Genomic DNA, 23,272 nt, shown 5'->3' with positions numbered 1-23,272 from the left:
TTCAGGAAACAAAGCCCCAGTCCCTGTTGATGCACCTCCCCTTGCAGGCAGCACAATGGCCCGTTAACCCCACAGCATGTGTTTTTTCCTTTCCTAGGTTGCCCAACCTCATTTGCCAGAATGCGAACTTAAGGTTTTGTTGCCATTTTTTTATGTGTATATTCAGTTTAATCCTTTTGTGTGTGGTTTTTTTTTTAATGTTTTCATCAATTTTTCTTTTCTCTTTATTTGATCAGTGTATCTGATTGTACCAATGTCACCAAGATCACCTCAATCTTCAAGATCACCAAGATCTCCTTACTCACCACAGTCCTCTCACCCGAATAACTTCACTGTACCTGAAATATTCATATAGCTCTCCCTTGTTTATTCTTTTATCCCTTTGTTAACTTCCTTACTTTAGCTTTTTTATCCTGCTGTGTGTTTAGATCTACTATCTTTTAGTATCCTCATTAGGATCCATTTCTGTTCTTCATTCCTCAACTAGTCCATTCTTCTAACTCTGTGATTAAATTGGAGGTATATGCTAGTAACACTGTATTTCTGGTATTGTGTATTTTTATATAAAAGCATATTAAAAATGTGGACCTGTTTTAGAAAGAATACCTACTGACAAAAAAGTGGCTGTCCTGTGTTATGATCTACTGCTGTCTTTAAAATCTGTTCATTAAACTACCAAATTAAAATAAATAAATAAAATCTTGGCAATAAAAATTTACAAAATATGACTGCAAGAGATTGTCTTGTGTGTAAAGGGACAACCACCCTTGTCCACATTTGATTTGTTGCATGCCCATAAGACAATCTGCTATAGCTTGAAAATGTTTAAAATGGCTGCACAAGCAATTGCTTAAAACTTTATAGATTATTAAAAAAATAGTCAGAAGTACTGGCTTCACTGTAATATTCTCTGGCAGTACTCATTCTTTGTTCCATCTCTTTGGGACAAAGTAACAAAAACCTATCAGAACTGCATTGGTTCTTATACACCTGCACCTCCTTGTGTGTTTCATACTTTATGTAACCCATGAATCATTTGGCATTTGCTTATTTGTTGCTCCACGTTTCATCCCAGTCAGTCCAAATGTGCTGTCTTCCTTAGGTTATCCCTCCATCCAAGTGGAACTGGAAACTCCCACTGGGTTGCGCTTCGTGCCGCCCACCCCTTTGCACCAGGACGATTTCCTTAGCGACACCTCTAGCCTAGAGTCACCCCTTAGAACTCCCAGTAGGCTGAGTGACGTGGTAGTGACCTCCCAGGGACACGTAGATGGTACAGCAGCAGCCCCGCCAGTGGTGACTGAAGAGGACACGTCACTGGATGACAGCAGAGTTGATTTCTCAGTGCCTAGAGAAGGAACACCTAAAGATATTTCCCTAGGCGAGAGCCAGTTGGAGGAAGTGGACCTTAAAGATTTTCCGCGGTATCTCGGTAGTTATGGGATATCCAAAGATGCTAAACAAAGGCAGAGTGAAGAGACTAGTAAAAGAGGAGTGAGGACTGAACAGCCCGAGAGAGAAAAGTCTGGTACTGATGAGGAGATGACGGCAGAAAAGTTTAAGTCTCTGTTTGAGGACATTCATCTGGAAGAAGGAGCTGAGTCTGAGGAGATGACGGAAGAAAGAGTATGGTCAATTCTTAAAGGTGTTCAACAAGCAGAACGCGAAATGTCTTCAATTACAGGTTGGCAGCCTGACTCCTCCAGCGTCTCCGAGGCGCCGACGTCGGGGCGCAGGATAGGCGGCAGCCTGCTGGATCGCCTGGACGAGAGGTGAGCCCCCCGAGCTGCAGCGTGCCCCCAGCAGCTGCCCCCCTGCCACCAGCAGCACTGCACGGGCTGCTGCTCTCTGACAGCACCTCTGTAGGCTTCTATATATATGCATTTAATAGAAAAACTTGATTTGGCCTCAGATGGAGTTGGCTTTAAAAATGTGTATTTGTCAGGTTTCATTCTTGATGTAGGCATTTGAGAAGTACTTTGTGTTATCTTTGGCAGGTAATATTTATTTTCATGTTCCTTATCTTGTGTATTTCTATTTCTAATTCATCTCAGTGGTGCATAGATCTAGCTGGAATCAAGAACATCTGAAATCAGGATACTACCTTACTGTTATTTTTGAGCACCTTTATAGCAGTCATTCTTTCCATTTGCATCTCTTTGCTTTCCCTCAGATAATTGTTACTTTTCCCATAAGCTAATTTTTTAATTGTCACTTTTTACAACACTTGCTTCAAGCTTATTATGTCATGTTAATTTAAAAGACGAGTTACAAGGCATAAGAAGGTAAGGATGGTGGTACCAAACCCACCTAGTCCTGTGTGTTGTCTCCCAGCAGTGGCTGCAAGGAAGGAGAGGGGATGTATGTGCTGCACTCTCCCAGTCTCCACTTGTCTTTGGCATAATGACCTGCTGAGAGGGATGCTTTCTGTATATTTATCCTCAGTGCATTTCCCTTCCAAGAGCTTTTCCAGCCTGCCCTTTCAGCATTAACAATATGTGTTGTGCTGTCCAGCCCTACTGGTGCCCACTGGGCAAGGGGTTCCTGTGATCACTAATTGAGGAGCCGGGTCTGCAGGAGCTATAAATCAGCACAGAATGATTATCTGCTCAGTGATCATTTCTCTGCCAGCAGTTTACATCCTCTGCATCTTTGGCTCAGGACGTTTTAAGGTTCAAGGTAGCATTAGATACTTACTCTCTTATCAAGTCTAGTGGGAATTTGGTCATTGATTTCAGCAAATTCATTGTCTTTCAATACTGTAAAGCACTTGAACTACTACTGATGTGGTTCCTGTTGTTAAGCAAGTGTTGTTTTTCTGCATTTTATATTGTGTTAAATTAGTGAAATAGATCACTTCTGGAAGTAAAAGGGCTTCCTTAAGAAGATATCAATTTCTAGCTAGGTGAATTCCCTTTGCTGTCTTTTGTGATAGTCTTGCCAGCAAACAGCTGGCATATTTTCATATGTCAGCATTACACAGTCGTAGTTTTTAACATAAAGTGAGCAAAAATACAAAGGAAAATAAAGCTGTTTATCAGAACTGCAGGTGAAACCTCTCCATAGGTAATCTGACACAAAATTCTGGTCAGCTTTCTATCTTTTAGTAACCTTCCTTGCCTTTGTCTCTGCATATTATTGAGACTCTGCAGTGTCTAAGGACCTATTTGCAGACTTTTTAAAAGGCAAGACCTATCTGGAGTGCAGATATTGTACTTTGGGGGGAAAAATAACTAGTAATTACTTGATACCAGATACTTTCATCACCTCTTTGATTAGAGACTGGTTTAAAAATAAGTGCCTTGAGGCTTTAGCTCATGATTATACAAGAGAACTGGTAGGTTTTGTGTATTTTTTTCTCTTTTTTCTCCCCTCCACCAAATGGAAGGAGATTAACATAAAACATTTGGCCTTGTTTCCAGTGTCCACTGTATTTTCATTGCTTCTGAAACGATGCCATGATGCGGAAGACAAGGTTGTTAAATAGATTGATGTCTGCAAGTGGAATCTAAAATTTTACTTTTCTCTGTGTGAAATGTATGGGCTCAGACTGAAGGCTCAGTAAGAGGCTTGGTGCTTTGCCCTTCTGCCTGTGATTTAAGCCCTGAACAGCTGTCTATTCCTTTCTCTTTTTCTTGTAGTTCGGACCAATGTCGGGATTCTGTTACCTCATACGTCAAAGGAGAAGCAGGGAAGCCAGAAACAAATGGAAGCCTATCCGAGTCCACATCAGAGGCAAAAACTAAATCCTACATCCAGGAAGCTTTAAATGATGTGGGAAAACACAGTGACAAAGAAACCCTGAAAACAAAGTCCCAGATCTCAACTGGTACTGATGAGCAGACATTATCATCAGCAGCATATCAGAAATCTTTGGAAGAGACCAGCAAGCCAACAACAGAAGGCAGCAAAACATCTGTGCCTGTCAGTGTGAAGAAGATGGGCTGGAGTACTTCTGAGGATGGCAAGCCAAGAACAAGCATCCAAGAGGAGGAGGGAGCAGTAATGTCTGAACAGAAGGTACAGTATGTCCTGTAATAATTAACAGTGTGAGGAGTCCCTGTTGCTTGACATATTGGTTGACAAATTTTTTTGTGCAACTCGCAGTGTTGTTCGTGACAGGGTTAGGGGATTTTTTCCTTATCCTTCTTTATGCCTTTTCAGTTTATTACTGAATTGAGAAAAATGGAATTGGGAAAAATACTGGAAATTTTTATTTGTGTTGTGAATAGAATGGGGTGGAGGCAGGATAGGCAGGGGAGCCAAGAAGGGCTGCATGATCCCCTCCCTGCCTGGCCCTGAGCCCTGGAAGGGGCTGGAGCAGCTTCTGGGAGCGCTGTCCCTCGTGGCTGGGGAACAGCCCCTTCCCTGCCATGACATACCACCTGTGCAAACCGTGCCAAACTGCTCAGCTGTCCCCCATCTGTTCCCACTGAGGTGTTGCCACTGGTTTCCCACTCTTCCTGTGACATTGACATTGAAGCAAATTATAGGAGCAAAGAAATATAGGGACCCTTCAGGCTCTGTCCTGCTCTTTTTCCCAAAACTACCTGCATTTTTTTTCACTCTGTTGATTTGCAAAAAAAATTTATTTGGGGTGATATGTAATCTTGTCCTTATATTTCTTTTTTCATGGCCTTTTTCATCCCAACTTCAGAGTCCATCCAGCCAAGACAGATCAAAAGATTTCTAAATGTGTAAAGCATTTTTCCAGGTGGTGATTCTTTCTCCTTAAAATGCTGCCGAGGGGCTCCCCTTCCTTTCTACCTCACATCACTCATACACCCTTAAGCAAAACCCCAGTTATAAGTTATTTTCTGAAAATAAAGATTTTGATAGCTTTCTCACTTGCTTCTATTTATTTACCAGAGGCTTGGAAGGAAAGTTGACTCAGAGAATGGCTTGTGGTCCAGTAGCTGCGTGCACCTCACACCCCAGCAGTGGGAGGATTGCCACAGAATAAACCTCAGGGCCAGCAGGGAACCAGGCTGAAAAGGGGAATTGCAGAGTTTCTTCTACATTCCTCTCTCTGCTGAGATTGTCTTTTCTTGGGTATAATACAGGAGGAGATTATAACTTTTGGAAGCAAGATATTTCAGTAGAATTACTTCTACATGATATAGATTTTTTTTTTTATTGTAGCACAATAAAAATGTTGGCTGTGGTGGGCTGCAGTAAATCACTCAGGTCTAAATTAGTTCGTTTAAAGCTATTCTTTCGATTATACAACCAAGAATCCTTTTATTAGATGGTAACATAATCAGTTTCAGCAGTTATGCAGCATATGATTGTTATTATCTTGTTATTAGTTCGTGACACAGTAAGATCTTTCCTAATGTTTGCTAATTACTGGAATACTTTAAAAATGTAAAAGCCTTTGCCTTCTGCAAAGGCAGCTAGAGGCAGATGGCAGCGTTCCTCAGTGTCTGTGGGCTTTGGGGCAGAGCTCAGTCTGGTGGTGCCGTGCTCTGATTAAATGCAGGAGTGAGTGTGGATGCACGCTGTAATGTGCTGACATGCTGCACTTCCCCCTCTGCATTCCCATCAGTGGGAAGAGAAGTTGTCACCCACTTTTGTGTGCTCTTTACTGGTGGATATCCCATCTGGATTGAGAAGAATAAGCAAGTGCTTTTCTTAGGCGTGATCTCTGCACTGCTTTGCTTTATTGGTGAAGGCTGATAATCCTATTTACTAAATAATAAGCCCTCTTATAGGCATGATCTTTGAATAAACTGGTATCAGAAAATAATGTCATTTCAAAATGTGGGTCTCTCAAAATCTGAATGGGTAAGAAACTAGCATCTGTTAGAATGACATGAACCGCTTCTATTATCTTGTTGATATTTCTTCAATAATGCATTCTAATCTAATTTAAATTCAGTAAGTTTAATTACTAAGGCAGTCCAAGTCATGGTGAGATGCTTCACATGCTATCGTGAAAACAAAGAAAATTTCTACTGCAGTGTCTTTCTGCAAGGCATTCTTCAGAAATGCTCCATAAAGAGAAAAGTATGGAAGAAACAGATTTACTTCTGTGGAGAGAAAGTGGGAACAAACTAAAACTACTTGCCAAAGTAAGATATTTTTGTCTGTGACCCATTTGGAAAGAGGCAGGAAGCAATAGTCACCCATCTGCAGGAGAAGGGCTGCAGCAGTGCTTTGGCACAGAGTTTGCACCAAGAGATGGAACTCAGACTGGTACTGGTCTGACGCCTGGTGACGTGGATGAAACAAATCCTTGGCCTCATTCCAAGTCCACATAAACATTTACAAAAGCATTGCAGCAATGGTGTAGGTCATATAATTCTCTACAAATGCTCAAGCATCAGATTCCAGTGATCTTTTTAAATGAGAAGAACACAGCACAGTTGCTCTGTTGTTCCCAAGAGGATGATGTCCAGCACATGGTCAAGGTGACTCTCGGTGTCAGAATTCCATCACAAATAAATCACTTAAAGCTGTTTATTAAAAATAACTCCTCCTCTAAAGCTTTCATGCCCTCTGGAAATCTTCTGCTTTCTTGTTACTTCTTCAGAAGAGGATTGGCTTACAATTTTTTGTATCTATATTTGACTAGTGCCAGAGGACTGCAGATGAATTCTGTCATCCTGCCCTAAATGCTTTTTGTTAAATAGTTCTTTTTCTCCTCCACCCACCTATGCCCACTCTTATTTTGCACATAATTTCTGAGATTTGCTTCTTGTTTAAGATGTTTTGGGCCAGATTCGGAAGGAAAAATAGATGTGCAGTTCCCAATATCCACTATCCATGATTCTAAAATCAGTTTGGGGCTGCCATTGAGTAAAACATAGAGGAAATTTTCAAATTTCTCTGTTCAGGAAAGGCTTGGTCCAGCTGAATATCATGGGAGGAGGGTCTGTGCCCTGTGTCTGTCACACACAGAGGTGGGAAGCCCTTTGTCCAGCATGTGCACACAGAGCTGCTCAGCCCCAAAGCTGAGCTCCTTGGGTTTTGGAGGGGAAGGCACCAGGGCTGGCAGAGGGTGCCAGGACAGAATAACACTCAGGTGTAGCTGCAATACCTGTCAGGCTGAGACCAGCTCAGGGCTGTGCCCCTCCATCTGAGCTCTAACAGCCCCTTCTTGGAAAAATGAAGGGTGATTGTGCTCCACACTGCAGTTTTGCCCCTTATAAAAGCAGATAAATACTGAGCAGGAAAGCCATTTGCATGGAGAAATTCTTCAGAAAGCCTTTTTGTAATGTTCTATGCGGAAATGCTCCACTGAATCTTTCTGTGTGACAGTCTTCTTTTTCTGTATTAGGAAATTCACTTCCCATACCTTGTGATTCCATAAAACTTGTTTGAAAGAATAATTTTTAGGAGAAAAAAAAAATCAATGAGCTATGACAAGGTTATGGCGTTTTTTATATATAATTTAAAAGAATTACATAAGGTTTTGAAATTTCACAGGTCAGATGCATTCCAAATAGCATTTTCCTAGACTTGAGAGCTGCTGAGATATTCCATAGCTGGTGTAATTATCAGGTTACAGCATGCCAAGGAGCAAACAAGGCCTCCTCCCATGGTGTACCTCAGCAGTGAAACTGCGAGTCAGTATGTACATAACAGGGAAAACACTGTCCATGATAACCTCTGTTTTCTTCTCCTAGTCCTGATCAGCATGTTCTGTCTTGCAAACGTGCTGTTCAAATGTACTAAACCTGCATTTATTAGGAATGTAGTGACAGTGACAGTGAGATTGAGAGTGACTCAAGCTCAGGTGAAGAGCAGAGAATCACCACGAGGGTTTACCGGCGGCGGTTGATTCTCAAGGTACTTTGTGATTTCCTTTCTTGAGGTGATGCTGGCATGAACACGGGTTTGGTCTGCTGTGTCAGAATGACAGTTTTGGCATACTGGAGCCCCTGTGGTAGTGTGCTTTCCTTGGCCAGTATGGATTGATAACCCAGTGCTAGGTTGCCTTTCCTTGCTTTTAACACAGGGTTGTGGGTGTCTTCTGTTAGAAAACAGCTGTACTGCATGGAGTGCTGTGTCCTTCACTGCCACTGCTCTGCATGGCATCCTAAAGGCTGCAGCTAGATGCAGCATGTTGGTCTCCTGTAGAGCAAATATGAGCCACTGAGAAAGATGGGTAACAATATTTCCTTTGTTTTTTCCCTGTTGTTTTTAAAAAATTCTGAGTTACAAGTTAAACATTTGCAGGAATATATGAGTGGGATATAGGAAAGTATGAGGCACGTAGTCTGGTTGAAACTGTGGTCCTAAGCGCTTAATGTGTTCTGGAAAACTTTCTCACTGCAGCAGATGATCCTGATTTTAAATCTACTGAAGTTAATGAAAGTCCTTGCATTGCCTTCAGTAGACTCCATTTAATATATTTATTTACAGGTAGCCTTTACTTACAGCTCAATATACTACACACACTGATAGCAATGGTATAATCATATAAGTAATTGTATTTGCCCTTATAATATTTTTTGTGTGGTCATACAGTATGACATTATTTTCCTGCAGCATAGAGCATGAGAAAATAAGTCTCTAACATAAACCATTATGTAATTCCTCAGTAACTTACAGGATTTATTAGATTCGTATTAGAAAATCATGCAGTCAAGCCCTAACAAAAACCAGCAGGGCACTTTGGTGCTATTACAGCACTAGTGCAGTTTGCTTAAGCTGTAATTGTTACATGGAATAAATTGTGGAAGGAATGAATTGTGACATTTCAATTGCACATATCTATATCACTGTTGCTTGCATGCTTTGTCAAGAGGAATCTGCACACCACAAAAGGCACTGCACCTTTTGTGTAGTGTGGGTGGCAGATAGGCTGCTCTGCACAGCTGCCAAAGAGTCCAAGGTGCAGATGCTTTTGGAAGAGGAAGGGTGACTTTTCTGGCTGCCTTCACCATGAATTCCTTCAGTATACCCGTTTGGGACAGGACAGGAATGGCAGAACTGAGCTCAACAGAAATGAATGTTTTGTCTGATCCCCCATCTCCCCAGGCAGAACCTGCTGCCTTCCCTGAAAGGGCCTGGCCCTGTCAGGGTATAACCCTTCCTCAGTAATTCCCCTGCAGATAAGCCCTGGCTGCTGAGGCTTAGGAATGTGGTTTCTGTTTTCAAACAGGGCAGGCCCCTCCAGTGCTGCAGGAGTCTCTGGTAACACACAGAGTGTGAGTGTGCTGCAGATTCAAAGGCTGCATAGTTGGCCTGTGGCTAAGGGCCCCCACCCAATTTATGTCTGAACTATTTTGGTGTCCTCTGGTTTGCAGTCAGGAAGTGTTGGAGTAGAAAAGAGGAAAGCGTGTCAAAGGCAGCTTTCTCTTGCTCTCTTTCTCTGTCACAGCCACTGTGTTCAGAGAAAGGCACAGAAAATTGGTTTTAAATGTGGTGGTGTAATTTGGGGTAGAATTTTTAGCAGAGCCGTGGCAAAGCAGCATATTTAGTGTTGGAATCTCAGCTGGTGCAGACCCGGTGGGAAGGGTGTGCAGGGCGAGTGGAGGCGGCTCTTGGGAACGTGGCTGATCTCAGCTGGATTGGAGCTGTACCTGTCTCTTGATTAGAAAACACATGTGATTCTTTGGTTATTTTCTGATCATTTATAGCTTCTTTTTTTATCCCCCACTCTGCATCTTAAGACAAGCTCAAAAGAGAACAAGAGAAAGTTTGAAAGCAACAATCATCAGGCCTTTTGGAGAAAGAATTTGGTAGTGGAAGCAACCATTTTGGTCATATAAAGTTCATGAAATGGTGGTACAAAATGGAAAAATCAAGATCTAACATTTTTAGGGACCTGGACTTTTTTCTGCATGTTTCCAAGAGCAGAGGTTCACTTTGGGTGGACTGAAATCACAGTGAGAGCATGCACAAGCTGAGGTACAGCTCCTCCATCAGGGAAGAGCTCTCAGGATGCAGAGGCCTGGAGCAATGCTCACAGCCTGCAGAGGGAAAAGAGCTCATTCTGCTGCTGCAGGGCTCGAGCAGTGACCAGGAGCAGGAGGTTCTCAGCTGCCAGTGCCTCAGTGCCTGGCACAGTGGGTGCTGTGCCCACAGCCAGCTCACATCCAGCAGCAGTGGGCAGGGGATGAGGGTGGGCTCGGAGCCTCCACTGAACAGAACCACATGTGGGAACTGTGTTGTTTTATTGTAGTCTGTATTAATAGGATCATAGAATGGCTTGGGTTGGAAGGGACATTAAAGATTGTCCAGCTCTAACCCTGTGCCATGGGCAGGGACACCCACCAGTAGACCAGGATGCTCAGAGCCCCATCCAGCCTGGCCTTGAACATTCCACAGATGGGTCATCCACAGCTTCTCTGGGCAACCTGTGCCAGTGTCTCACCATCCTCACAGTAAAGAATTTTTTCTTAATATTAATTGCTCTTCCTAGTATTCATTACTGCCTGCATGTTGTATTTAAAGCCACAGAGGTACTCACACAGCCAGCAGGCATAAAGTCTGCTAGAACTGAGACCTTGAGGATAAATTGAGTCCTGTGGAAAAAAGGTTTTGCCATGTGTCACCCAGGTACAGTCAGAGCTGAATTGCTTCATTACCTTTGCTCTTCTTTCCCAACTTGTTTTTCCTTTCCTTGCCATCCTGCAGCATTGCTAACACTGTTACTTCCTTTTAACTGCTACCTCAGTTCTCTGTCCTGGCCCAAATATGGGGAAAGACTTTTCTCTCCCAGGGAGGTATTTTCCCAGCAGTGCAGGAGCTGAGTCCTGTCAAGTGCTCAGTACTCTAGAGCACATTCCCATGGGATTTAGCACTTCAGAAGGCTGAGCCCATAAAACCAGACAAGCAAGGACTGATGCCCATTTCCACATGTAATAGGATCCTATTCTAACCTCAAGGTAGTGCAGATGTTTTTGTTTTTCTTCCTTTCCCCTCTTGTATTCACATGGTGGATTGATGGGATGGGGCATTGCAAAAGAAATGGGTTTATGGTAGTGCAGGAATGCGAGCAATTAGCACACAAGGGGAAAATAAGAGTGCCTGCCACAATGTGGACATTCAGAGCCTGATCCAAAGCTCCTGTTATTCAGCCGTGGCAGGAATCAGTGTCCAATTTTTCATGCTTTTTCAGAGATTGTTAAATCTTTCATGGATACAAATTTTTTGGCTAAAGCTGTTTTAGTAAGATTCTTGCCAAAAGGTTTATGGTAGAATGTAATGGAAAGAAAAATATATTTCTAAGCAGTGGTTATTAAAATCTGAGTTAATTTAATGTCTTGTACTTTTGTTATTTCTTGACAATTTTTATTGAAGATTTGTCTCTTTCTGCACATTTTTCTCTTGAAATGCCTCTTTACTGATTGTGGAGGGCTTGGTTCAGCCTGCATGGGAGAAGTGGCCTGAGCAGCAGTTAGCCAAAGCTAGAGCCAGCAGCTCCCATGGTCTTGCTATTCAGGGGAAGTTATTTATGGAAAATAAAATGTGGCCATCCTGTAGGTGATAAGAATTAAGTGCCTGTGCCCTGTGTGAGAAAAATGGGAACCATTTCCTTTTGTGTATTCAGCTGGGCACAGCGTCTCCACTGTGCAGTCTCTGGCTGGCTGGCAGAGCTGCAGGTAAATGCCCTCTCCCTGTCCTGCCCCATGGGAGTTGGAGCTGCTGGCCTCAGTAAGATAACGTGGAATAAATCACACCCCAGACTGCAAATGCTGTTCTGAGGTGTGTTCTCCATGCCACATGCACCAGACCTGTGCCTCAGCTCCCAGCAGTGGGCTACACTCTGCCCCATTTACAGCACCCCTGGCTCTCAGGTCTCCTTGCCTTGCCTGGGATTTTTGGTTGGGATTTTTCTCCCCCTCCTGTGCCTTTAGCAATACATCTGCAAACAAGCAACTACAGACTCAGCATGGGCGCAGGCAGAGAGTTGTGGCATCTGATTAACAAGGTCTCCCTGAGTAGGCAGAACTCGCTAATGAAAATGACCTTAATGAAAGATGTTTGTTTCTCCTGCTGCTGCCACAGAGGCTCGAGACCCCAAGGAGACGGAGGCGCAGCTGCTGCTCATGCATTACAAGAATGTGATCTCAGGACTGAGGGGATTATGCCCTGATGCTGGCTTAGGCCACTAAGGGAAGAGGTCTGAGCGCTCTGTGCAGCTTCTGTTCCCACTGCGGCATCGCCTCTGGTCTTTGGCAAAATTAAATATTTAGGATCTTTCCATCTTGCTTATTTCCTCCTGCTTTTAAATTCCTTTTTATCCATGTTGGCAAGATGCATCCAGCTGCACCTTTTTTCTCCGCTGTTCCAACAACACTAGATGTATGGGAGGAATAAAAGGGACTATTATCCCTCTAGTAACAAAACAAACATGAGTGAAAACCAGAGCTCTGACAAATCTACAGTGAACTTTGGCACAGCACTGCAGCACTGACTGTATAACTCCATTTATCTGAAGGTCCCTGGGAACACCCATAATCTGCAAATAACTGTTAAGAAAATCAGTGGAGCTGGCAGAAGACTTTGAGGAAACTGCTCTTTGCTTCTCCTGCCCTGGAGAGCAGCAGGGAGAGGATACCAGCTGGTTTTGGCAGGACTACACTCCAGCGAGCAGGGTGACATTAAAGCACTCTGCTTTGCAAAGCTTCCTGGCATGTTCTGGAGCTGAGGCTTGCAGACTGCAGCCTTTGTATGCTTTAGTCCCAGGGATATAACTGGGCTTCCAGTAATCACGGTATTAACTTTTCTCCCTGCCTTTCTAAAGCTTTTGGTATTGTGACAGTGATTTTGACTGGTCAAGGGTAAAATGAAGCCCACATAAGTATGATGCAGCGGAAAGAATTTTATTCTCTAGCTGTGACGCAGATGCACCAGCTTTGTGTTTAAAAACAGCTTTTGTTGACAAGGTCATCTAATGTGCCATTCTAACCCAAAGTTGATCTGAGCTCTTGCAACTAAAACTGCCAGTGGGTAGGGTTTTTTTCCCTAGCAAACATCCATCTTTTTAACTGCATAGGATTAGAAAAGTCAGTAAGTCAGATCTACCTCCTGCTCAGTTGTGAGCCCTCCTGCAATTTGTTTAACTACCCACCAGCAAGAGAATTGTGAAAGCTGGATTTCATGCATGCTGACTGCTGAGTATTTACAGCATTTATCCTTAAATTATGCTTAAAGGAGCATGTAGCTAATTAAAACCCAAGATTCACCACACCTTTAAAACTGCATTTTCTTCCAGGAGACATCTTTCAGTGCAGCAGTACACTTTTCACTTCATTTGAAGCAGAACACAGTAATTCTTGCTGGGTTGTTTTAAGGTTGCTCACTTGCTCATAGCTGCAGTAAGGATTCAAAGAGCCGTACATGAAAGTGGTGTTGGTGTGCCAAGTAATCTGGTGACGAGTAGCAGTCTTGCTACTGGCTACTGTTTTATTTCTGGTTTTCATGGGTTTTATTGTAGTGGTTCCCTCTCATGAGACCCTACTCATGAGAGGGAACCTTTCCATTCCTCTGTGCTCCATGAGATGTCTGTGCCAGGGTTCCCTCCTGCTCCTGGGGGTACTGTGTTGGAGCCATACGTGAAAGGCCAGAAAAGAAACTGTGCATCAGTTCCCCATCTGCTCTCATCTGATTAGTGTGTGAAGCCTCCAGAATCAGTCTTTCCCCCTGCCATCTCTCTGTGAGCAGGAAAGCCCGCAGGTTTCAGTTCCCAAACCCTTTGCCCAGTGGCTGGCCCTGCCTGGCAGCAGTCCATCCCTCTCTGGTGAGAAAGGAAGCAGCCGGCTGCCACTGGGGCCCTGCTCGCCCAGGGACCAGCCTCACACTTCCCTCCTCCTCCTGCACAGAGCCTGGTGCCCTGCCTGGGCACCTGTGCCACTTCCCCTTCTGGGGAATGAGTTTTTCAGGCTCCATCTGAAGGCTTCAGTAGCTGTTTGTTGTGTGCTTTTTAGGGACACCAGCATTCCCTGGCCCAGGCACCTCAGCTAGGTGTGTCTCAGGCACAGCACCTCATCCCTATGTCCCTGTGCGCTGGAACCCACCTGGCTGTGGAGCCTGTCCTTCTCTTGGCAGTGTTTCCTGGAAGCACCAAAGTTCAGCAGGTTGTACAGCTTGCTAAACAGCCTGTGAAGGCCTGGGGGAAAAGATGTGTAAAATATCTGAATTCCCTTGCTTAAGTGGTGACTTGAGTACAGCTTTCATGCGAAACCAGCAGAAATTCTGTACTTGTGAAGAGGCAAACATGGCCAGGGGCTCTGCTCTGCAGTGCTCCCCCCGGCTCCTGCCCACTGCCGTTGTCCCCAGGCAAGCAAAATGGAAAAGCTTGGCTAGAAAAGACCACAAATGGCTTGTAAACAAAAGGAAAGGTTTGTTTTGCTTAGAGCTTAGAAATAGCATACAATCCCAATGTTACATTGTACGTCTTAAAAAAGCTGTTTAGTAGGGAATACTGTTTTTAAAAAATACACATGGCATCACTGTATTTGTTTATTATAAAGCAGTGCCAGGAGCTTATGCAGACAACTATGCAGTGTATAGACCACGGTAAATAGAAAATATATTTGCCCTTGGTGTTCAGTACATCGAAGCATTACAAAAGCTGTAATAGTCTCCTTTCAAATAGTGTTTTGTAGTTAATATTGTTATAATGTGTTTTATACAGTGTTTTCTTTCTGCTTCCTCCCTCTACTTGTAGTTTTTCCATAGTGGGTTGAGAGTGAGGGGAGAAGAAAAGTTTTAAGGAGTTTTTTTTTTGTTTTTGTTTACTTGGGTTATTGATTTACAAGTGGAAATTTTTCATATGTGGGGCAGCTACAGTATCATTATGTTTGCTTCTCTTATATGAAAGATATAAGCACAAAAAATTGATATTTTTGAAGCATCAAAAGCACCCAGGTTTGGAAATAGGACTTTGTGAGGTAAAGTTAACAAAGCTCTTTTGGAACGTAAGTTCATGACTGCCAGCTGGGCTCAGACTAATGTCATTTATTTATGATTTAAGCAATAATTCCTTTAAGTGGAATTAAGTCGCTGGCATAGCAGCTAGGAAACTGCTTTTACATTTATTTACACTGGTGCTATAAATTGCTGGTGCTACAAGAAGGGATGGCTGCAGTGCTGCTGATCTCAGTAAGTCATGGACCGGGCTGCCCAGGCTCCTCGCCACGGTGGCACCGTGCCGGGCAAAGTGTCACGTAAGACAACTTCCTTCATCGTGTAAGTGCTGAGAAGTCCTGTCTGTCTTCTGTGTTTGTGTTTAAGACCTCGTGTTTAGCAAGCTATAGGCAGAGCTGTCTTTCTAAGTCCCAAATTTCCCCCTTGTTAGGCCGTGTTTCTGCATGTGCCAAAGCAGAAACGCTGCTGAGTTTCACTGAGAAGCTGTGAAAAGCTAAGGGGTGTCTCATAGGGCTCAGACTGACCACTCAGTTTTGTTGCCCAGAGAGTTCCTGACATGCATTAGTTAATAAGAGTGTGTGTTAATTAGTTAATAAATAGCGTGCTAGGAGCTCCCTACAGGCTTTAAGGAAACATCTCATAGGACAAATGCACAGGTATTGCATTGCTAAATGAACGAGGCTTTCCAACAGTTCGTGTGGCATAAAGCAAACTGTTACATAAAGTTGAAGCTAGCATGTGCTTGTTGCTTGGATTGGTGTGGAAATTTGTGTGGGTTTGACAGAATATAGGCTCTATTGCTAATCTTATAACACATTCTTTAGGGTGAGGAAGCAAAAAACATTCCTGGTGAATCTGTAACAGAGGAACAGTTTACCGATGAAGAAGGCAACGTCATCACGAGAAAAGTAATCATGAATTACATCACTGCTCTGAGTCTTTGCTTTCAAGTAACTTCTTTTAACATACTTTTTCCCTTTAGAATCCAGGAAAAAAATAAAAATCGATACTTTTCGTGTATTGCTTCCCACAGATCACCCGGAAGGTGGTGAGACGTGTTGTTATCCCCCATGAGAGGAAAGTTGGTGAAATGGTAATGCCACGGGGACTACCAGCAAGTAACAGTAGGCTCAGAGGGTTGTGTTGACTGCTAGAAAGTGCTGCTAAAGGGCTGGAGGTTTGCATTTAACAAGAAGCCTTGGCAAAAAAGTGCAGTGCTTGCAGTTACTGGCAAGTTGTGTGTTGGGATCATGGGACAGGGGCAGCACTGAGGGGCCCGGCTGAATTCTGTCAGCACAGGGCATCCAGGTCTGTTCTGTAAAACAGGCAGCAGGTCTGAGCCGTGGGTTTGGGGCCTGCTTTGTGCCGTCAGGTTGAGCAGTGTCTGTGTGTTGGGTTCAGCCCTTGCAGAATCTGTGCCTTGCAGCTGTAGGTGGATTGTGTGGCTTTTCCACCGACCCAGAGGAATGAGCTGAAGTCTGACCCCAGTGGCCTCTCTCTCACCTTGGTGTGATACCCCTGGTGCTGGTGACTGAGGGTTTGCAGGATTCAGGTCAATGAGAACATACCCAAGCAATGGTATCTTTACAAGCAAGCACCAAGACAGGATTTTGTCCCTGGGGATCAAAATTGGAAGGCTTCTGCAGGCCTGGACTATGCCCAGCTTTATCACCCTGACAGCGGGAAGAGTAGGACTATTGTGTGCCAGCACACCCCAGCCCCTCTTGGGAAGGGCTGCAGTGACAGGGGCAGCAGCGGGCAGGCTGTGCCTCAGCTGTCATCTGTCCCCTGGAGGCCTTGGGGGAATGGGCACTGCCTCTGAAAACAAATGGCTTCAGAGGAGCTCATGCCTTCTTCCCCAGCACATGGCCCTCAGACATCTCTGCTCAAGTAAAACTGTCACTGGGGCTAATGAAATTCTTGTCTGAGTGAAAACAGATTCAGAAAGGAAGATAACAAATACCCTTTCTTTTCTGGCAATTAAAATAAAGAAAAAGGAAAAAAGTCACAGAAATGAGAGAATGGAAACAAACTTATTTTCATTCCCTCTTTCCTAGTTGTTCACGAAGGAAAAAATATCCTGCCCAGCAAGGGGTAAACATTTTCAATTTGCTGCACTAGATTAGATTAGTTGGAAACTACAAATAGTTACAAATACATCAATGCAGATCACCTGAGGGGTAAATTCTGCCCATAGCCACACATAAACAGATGCCTTTCTCTGATGTGAATGAGGCTTGTGATTACTGGAGAATTTATTTTTAGATGATTATTGAGCTACTTTTAATGAGCAAAGATGAACTTTATTTTGGGCTTTGCTGTTTTAAAGACGCTGAAACCTGCTCTGCTTGTTTTGGTTTTACTTCTGTGCTGCTTCAGTGATGGTTTTTGCTGGCTTTCTTCCTCTTCCCTTTATTGTGTTACTAACCTGCTCACTTTGAAGCACAGACGTTGTGAAACATCACAAGAGCAGGCACAGGCTCTGCTGTTGGGAATGCCCAGCAGTTTGGCTGACCAGGAGGACAGCTGGGAAGGGGATTTTTCCCTGTCAGTGGCACTGGCCCCCACTGCAGTTGGCAGCAGGGGCTGTGCCAAGGACCGACTGCCAGCCGGGCACTCCAGCCCAGGGGTCAGGCTGAAACTGTAGAGCTGTGTTTTCTACTTGAAGATGATATTTCAGACCTGTGCTTTTGCAGCTCAGCAGAGTGGATAAATAGATTGTGTGTATCTTTGAAATGAAGTGTTAATGTGATTTAACTGCTTTTTACTTATCCTGTTACAGCAAAATGTGTATCCTGTTTTGGAAGCTGGTTTACAATTACGAGGGCTCTCTTCAGACTGTCTTAATGTTTATACTTTTCCTTTAAAGCAGGGGGAAGCTTATAAGGTTAAGACAAAGAAAGAAGTCAGACACGTGGAGAAGAAGAGTTACTCATGAAAGCTGAAAGCCAACCACTGAACGGTGAGTGTGATCAATTTTCTTCCCTTGTTGAAAGCTTTTGCCAGCATGGGGAACAGCACTGGGCTGCACAAAGGCTTGCCTCTGTTACCCTGACTTTGCTTTCCAGCTGCACACCTGAATAGCTGGCCCTTGATCTTGTAAGCAGAAAATGACCTTGTGTTCACATATAAAAATTAATCTTTATACATCTATATTCCACTTCTTGGAAAATAAAACAAAGCAATACTCAGGCATGTGTAAGATTTCTCAGAATTTTACAGTGTTTGTAATACACAGAACTATCTACCCCTAAAAACTTAAACACAAATAGTAAAGGAGCTGCACACAAATAAACTAGGAGTGAAATACTTCTTCCACTGTCAGACATGTGATCTGAGGGCAGTTATGCAAGTCAAAGTCCTTGTGAGTGAAGTGTCTCAATATTTGCCAACAAATAATCCCTACCAACTGTTCCTTGTGAATTTTATTGATCCAGCCTTAACGATTGTAGCAAGGCAGCAGCTGATGGTTTAAGGGCTTCTCAAGCTAACCCAAATGCACAGACTGAGACACCCTTGCAGGGCATCTGTAAAGATGTGAAGAAAATAAGCCAGAGGCTGCTTTCTCTCACTGACACAGCTACACACAGAGATGTGTCTGTGTGTCTTTCAATGCTGGTCCATCAGTCATGGCTCCAAGTGTGTAGGTTTAGCATGGATGTGTCTTTTTTCTGCTCTTCTCTCTTAGCTTTGCTGGGTTTCAGGAATTGGACACTGAAAGAGTTTATGAAGTGCAAGACTGTGTATTATCCTTTTACTGTACATATGGTATAGGATTGACTGTAAGAACAGAATAGACAGGACCTGGCAAATGGACCAGATAGTGAGGAAAGGACAGACAGAAGCAGAGTCTCTCTTGAGTCACCAGTCCCTTCTAACTGATGCAATGTAAGGTAGCCCCCACAGCCCCCTGGCCCTACAGGTGCTCTGTGCATGTGAGCAGAGCCATTAGAGAAACAGCACTCAGTGTGTGGGATCTAGCTGAGCGATTTATGGGATCAAGCGCCAAGGAGCAAGCTCTGTGAGGTGGCTGGTGTGATTTCAGTATCTGGTAAGCACCTACTGCATCCACCTGAATTCCTGCATTTACTGAGAGTGCTCTTGTGTGTGCTGATAGAATAATACAGCTTCTCGTGACTTGGTGCTCAACACACTCATAAAATATTTATTGTTTGGAAAGAGGAGGTGATTCTTTTGACACAGCTTTCCCCTTTATGGAGCTCAAGCATGTGGGAGTAAAGCAAGCCAAAGCAATGGCACTGTTTATATGAAATTGTGTCCCATGTTGGGTCCCGTGCTGCTTCCACTGTCAATCTGCAGGGGCAGAGCAGCAGAAATGTGTAAATTCAGGCATTGAAGGCAAGATGGGGCATTAAACCCCATAAGCAATGCAGATAAAGAGCCTGCCAGCATACGAGTTTGATGCAAAAGACACCAGGGATAAGCATTTATTTTTAAAATAACATTACATAAATTAGGCAGTCTTTGCCTATTGTATGAAACAGTGTGACCTTCAGGAGGCCAGAGTCTGAGCTCCTCAGAATCAGACCTGCTCCCATGGCTGCTGATGCATTTCTCCTGTGATTTCCAGTAGGCAAGTCTTCCATGCTGGAGCCCCTGAGGAACTCAGGGAGCCTGCCTTAGATAATGAACCTTTGCTCTGGGGGGAGCTTTGTCCTGTAAGATGAATCTCTATGCTCCAAACTTTGATATGATAAGCATGGCCAAATGTGCCCTACGTAATTGTGAGTCTGGTCAAGAGCCCATTAAAAACATTTCATTTGGATGCAGAAGTGGATGTGTTTGCAGAGGCAGGGGATTCTGTAGAAAAACTATTTGTTTTGTAATCACAAAAGACAAAAGAAATCCTGTTGGGCAGGCAGAGGTGAAGTGTTTGAAAATAATCACGATGTTAGCTAGGTTTTGCTGTGGAAATGTCCCTGTCACCACTGCAGATAAGCCCACAGCGAGGCATAGGTTGAAAGGAGAAGCCAAGAACTCGTGCGTGCAGTTCCGCAGGACAGCGCGGTGTGAGCTGCCGTGACTGCTGCAGTGGGAACAGGCGGCTCTCAGCAGCAGCACAGATTTATGGCAACTGTAGTTGTGGGCAAGGACAGATTGCTGTAGCGTGGAAGGAGACTGTGAGCACTCCTGGGGGATGTGTGTGGACCTGTGACCTGATTAGTGAGCAGGCATGTCCGTGCCAGCCTGAGCCCTGCCGGCGCTGTGCCAGCCCCGCTGCCCTGCACCCAGGTGCCCGAGAGCTGCAGGGCTTCCAGCTCCTGCTCACTGCTGTGTTTGTGCTTCTGCTGCCTGCCCTCTCTGCTGCTGCTGTACAACACATGTCACAAACTTGCTGTCCTTATGTGCATGGCTCTGTTGGAGGGGTGAGAGAGCAGGAGCTGGACTGTCTCTCCTTGTGCCGCTCATGCAAGCCAGGCGGGAGAGAGATGGATGGCGCTCCTTGTCCCTGCTTTTGTCCTTCACCAAGCCTCCTAAAGGCTGGGTGCTGCATTCCTGCCTCTGCAGGAATGTTCCCTGAGCAACTGGCAGAGGTGGATGTGCAAGGAGAGCAGGTTTTCCATCACTGTGGGGATGCTTGCACACAATGAAGGAAAACGTGCTGTGGAAGCAGCAGCTCTCTCTGTCCTGAGATGATGCTGTTCCTTCCACAACAAAAGAACCTATTCCTTGTCATCACTGGATCAGATGAGCTGGTGGCACGTCCGGGATGATGAAATGCAGTCTGCTGCAAACATAATTATAAATCAGTTCATGAGCAGTGTGGACATCTGCAGTTGCATTTTCCCCTCACGCTGGAGCTCAGCTAATGTCATTGCTTACCTAGAAGCTGTGTGATTTAGCCTATTGCAGAATTGCAATTACATTTCTGTTTAGTCAGGGAAAGGCATGAAACTGATTCTAACAAGATATTTCTGAAATTATTTGTTCTTTGTTTTCTCTCCACAGTGTGCTTTTACTGCCAGTATTCTAGAGGGACACTCACGGAAGAAAAATCAACAGGAATTAAAACATTCACCTATAAAAGTGTGCGTGTGTTTGCTGCTTCCCCACATTAACCGCATGGTTTTTATGCAAAAAGAAAAAAAAACATACAAAAAAAATCCCAAACAAAAAAATTAATTTAGCATGAGCCAATTTACAGAGCATGGAAATTCACGTTCATTCACAGGATTGGAGGGTGCTCAGTTACCAATGCAGTGTATATACAAGATGCCATGCTGTTAACAGCTTCTCTCAAGCAGTTTGATGTCATCTCAAAAGAAATAAATTCCTGTGGCCAGAGAGGATGTGCGAAGACGAAATGGTTAAACCATGGAAAGACACTAAAAATACTAAAATCCACAACAGCTCGCCTTATTTTTCTTGGACCCAAACTGTCAGGGTATAAAACACTATTTGTTTCTTTTTTAAACATCAATAGTTTTGCTGTAAATAAATAACACTGTATAAATTCTAACAAAATAGAATAAGTGTTGATAAGGCACTGCCTTTTCGATCACAAACAGAATATTGCAAATGCATTGAGCAGGCTAGGTGTCTCAAATGGCTGCACCTACAGGGATATTCTGGGTGTATCTTCACAGATTCTTGTATATTAGCAATTATAATGTTTGTATATGCAAAATCGCTAGCTTGATTTTAAAAAAATCTTTAAAATCTGCTGCAAATTTAAATGATTCCCAAAATGAGGAATTCTGTAGTTCTGTGAAAATTTTTCTTCAGAGTACTAATATTTTGATGCATGTGTTTCACCTTATTTTGATTAAATCTTTTCCAGTTTTGCAAACACTATTCCGCAACATGAAAAATAAGATTTTATCTGTAAACACAAAGCCCTTCATCTAATATTTGTTGCTGTTGCCAATTTTTCAATGAAATGACCTAAGACCCATAACATATACAGTAGTTGCATTATGGGGAGGGGGGTGCTATCTGTTCTTGCTTTATAATGGGGGTAATGCTTGCAGCTTTAGAAGTGGGTTGGTGCTCTAAGGAGCACAAGTTTGGGATATTTTTAAATGAACTGAAGAGAAATTATTAGCTAATAGACTGGCAGCACGCTGTAAAATTATTACTGTATTGTGTACTGGCTATAAGATGTAGAATCTTTCAGTAAGCCAATCATCTGTAATCATCCTAGCAGTGTAATATTAGGTTGTTAAGGCTGCTGTGTTTTAAAGGGCATTTTTATTTGGTTTTTGGTGAAATACTTTAATTTGTTGATTATATTCATATGGAAACAGCATTCATTGATAATAGCTCTAATTACATATGTATGAAAACAACAAACACTGGATGATCTAGTTGATTATTTAAGCATAAAATAAATTGTGTTAAAACTCTTGGATAACGTGTATTTGGCAGTGTTCTTGTACCCCACAGATGTGAGGCTTCGCAAGGCCAGCGGATATCTGCCCCTGGCTTTCAGCTGCTTTTCCTCTCTGTTTCTTTTGTCTAATCCACCTCTTCATCTTCCCAGTGTGACAGGCCATCACTTGGCAGGCTCTCCCCAGGTCGGGGCAGCAGGAGGAAAACACAGCAGCCAGCAGCACATGCCCAGCAAGGCTAAGGAAAACCCACTCCTGCATTGGAGATTTGGGGAAAGGGCTTGTGCAGCAGGGGTGTGCGCAGCTCTTTCTCCAACACATGTGAGCTCTGCACCTCCTGTGAATTCTTTTGCCCTGTCAAGAACCAGGAAAAGCACTACCAAAAGCAATTTTCTCCCCAGTATCAGTCAAATCAATAACAGACCCACAGCCCACGAGGACATTAAAATGTGCATCTCCTGTATATTGCATGCGCTTCCTGTATATTATGGGTGATGGAGCACTATAAAGAATGTGGCCAAAACAGAGGTTTGTAGGCAGCATCAGTACACACACTGCTCTGAACTGCAGGCTTTTGCTCAGGTGCAGTAAATACAGTTTATTATGCAAGGACCTGTTTTACCTGGCTTTTAAGGCAGCGTGAAGATGAGGTACTTCACCCCAGCTTTGGCACCTGAGGAAGCTCCTCTTCTACAGATCCACCTCAGTCTGCTTGTTGTTATCTGGTGATCCCCTCAGGGACCTGATCCTCACCTGGGTCAGTCAGCAAAACTCTCCTGACTGTGATGAACAACAGCACTTGGAGAATGTAACAGGTTGGTTTGTCAGTGTCTCTGGGTTATTAGGGCCACTGGCTTTTGAAGCAGTGATGGTAAATGAAGTTTTCATGGTTTAAGCAGCCAGTGTGTGTTGCAATGTATGTTTTGCCTAGGTCAGGATACTGCTGGTACTGGTGCAGTGTTGGTGGTTCAGGTCCTTATGCCAAAGTTTGGAGGACAAATGCCACTTGCACCACGGGAGAACAAGTGCGTCTTCCTGCAGTTCACAGTCCGACAGCAGCGATCATCCTGCAGCCTCACCATCCAGACACC

The 23,272-nt window shown here is 43.8% G+C and overlaps 1 protein-coding gene across 26 annotated transcripts in view; it reads left to right on the top strand.

Annotated features, from left to right (window-relative positions):
• Positions 1-22,197, top strand: part of ANK3 (ankyrin 3) — a 281,101-nt gene extending 258,904 nt beyond the window's left edge. For 11 of the 26 annotated variants that reach the window (XM_064717331.1, XM_064717334.1, XM_064717333.1 and 8 more), the window contains 6 exons: positions 1,103-1,772; positions 3,642-4,020; positions 15,654-15,737; positions 15,863-15,922; positions 17,699-17,791; positions 20,800-22,197. In XM_064717331.1, the coding sequence (XP_064573401.1) occupies positions 1,103-1,772; positions 3,642-4,020; positions 15,654-15,737; positions 15,863-15,922; positions 17,699-17,767 (1,262 nt within the window). In that variant the 3' untranslated portion in view covers positions 17,768-17,791; positions 20,800-22,197. The remainder of the gene's footprint in view (positions 1-1,102; positions 1,773-3,641; positions 4,021-15,653; positions 15,738-15,862; positions 15,923-17,698; positions 17,792-20,799) is intronic. The other 15 variants (XM_064717340.1, XM_064717350.1, XM_064717348.1 and 12 more) reach the window with 5 other exon arrangements.
• The last annotated feature ends 1,075 nt before the right edge of the window (positions 22,198-23,272 follow it).

Source organism: Zonotrichia leucophrys, chromosome 6 (assembly GCF_028769735.1).
Source record: "Zonotrichia leucophrys gambelii isolate GWCS_2022_RI chromosome 6, RI_Zleu_2.0, whole genome shotgun sequence".
NCBI lineage: Eukaryota > Metazoa > Chordata > Aves > Passeriformes > Passerellidae > Zonotrichia > Zonotrichia leucophrys.
Note: the sequence above shows the minus strand (reverse complement) of the source record. Positions and strands in the feature narration are given on the sequence as shown.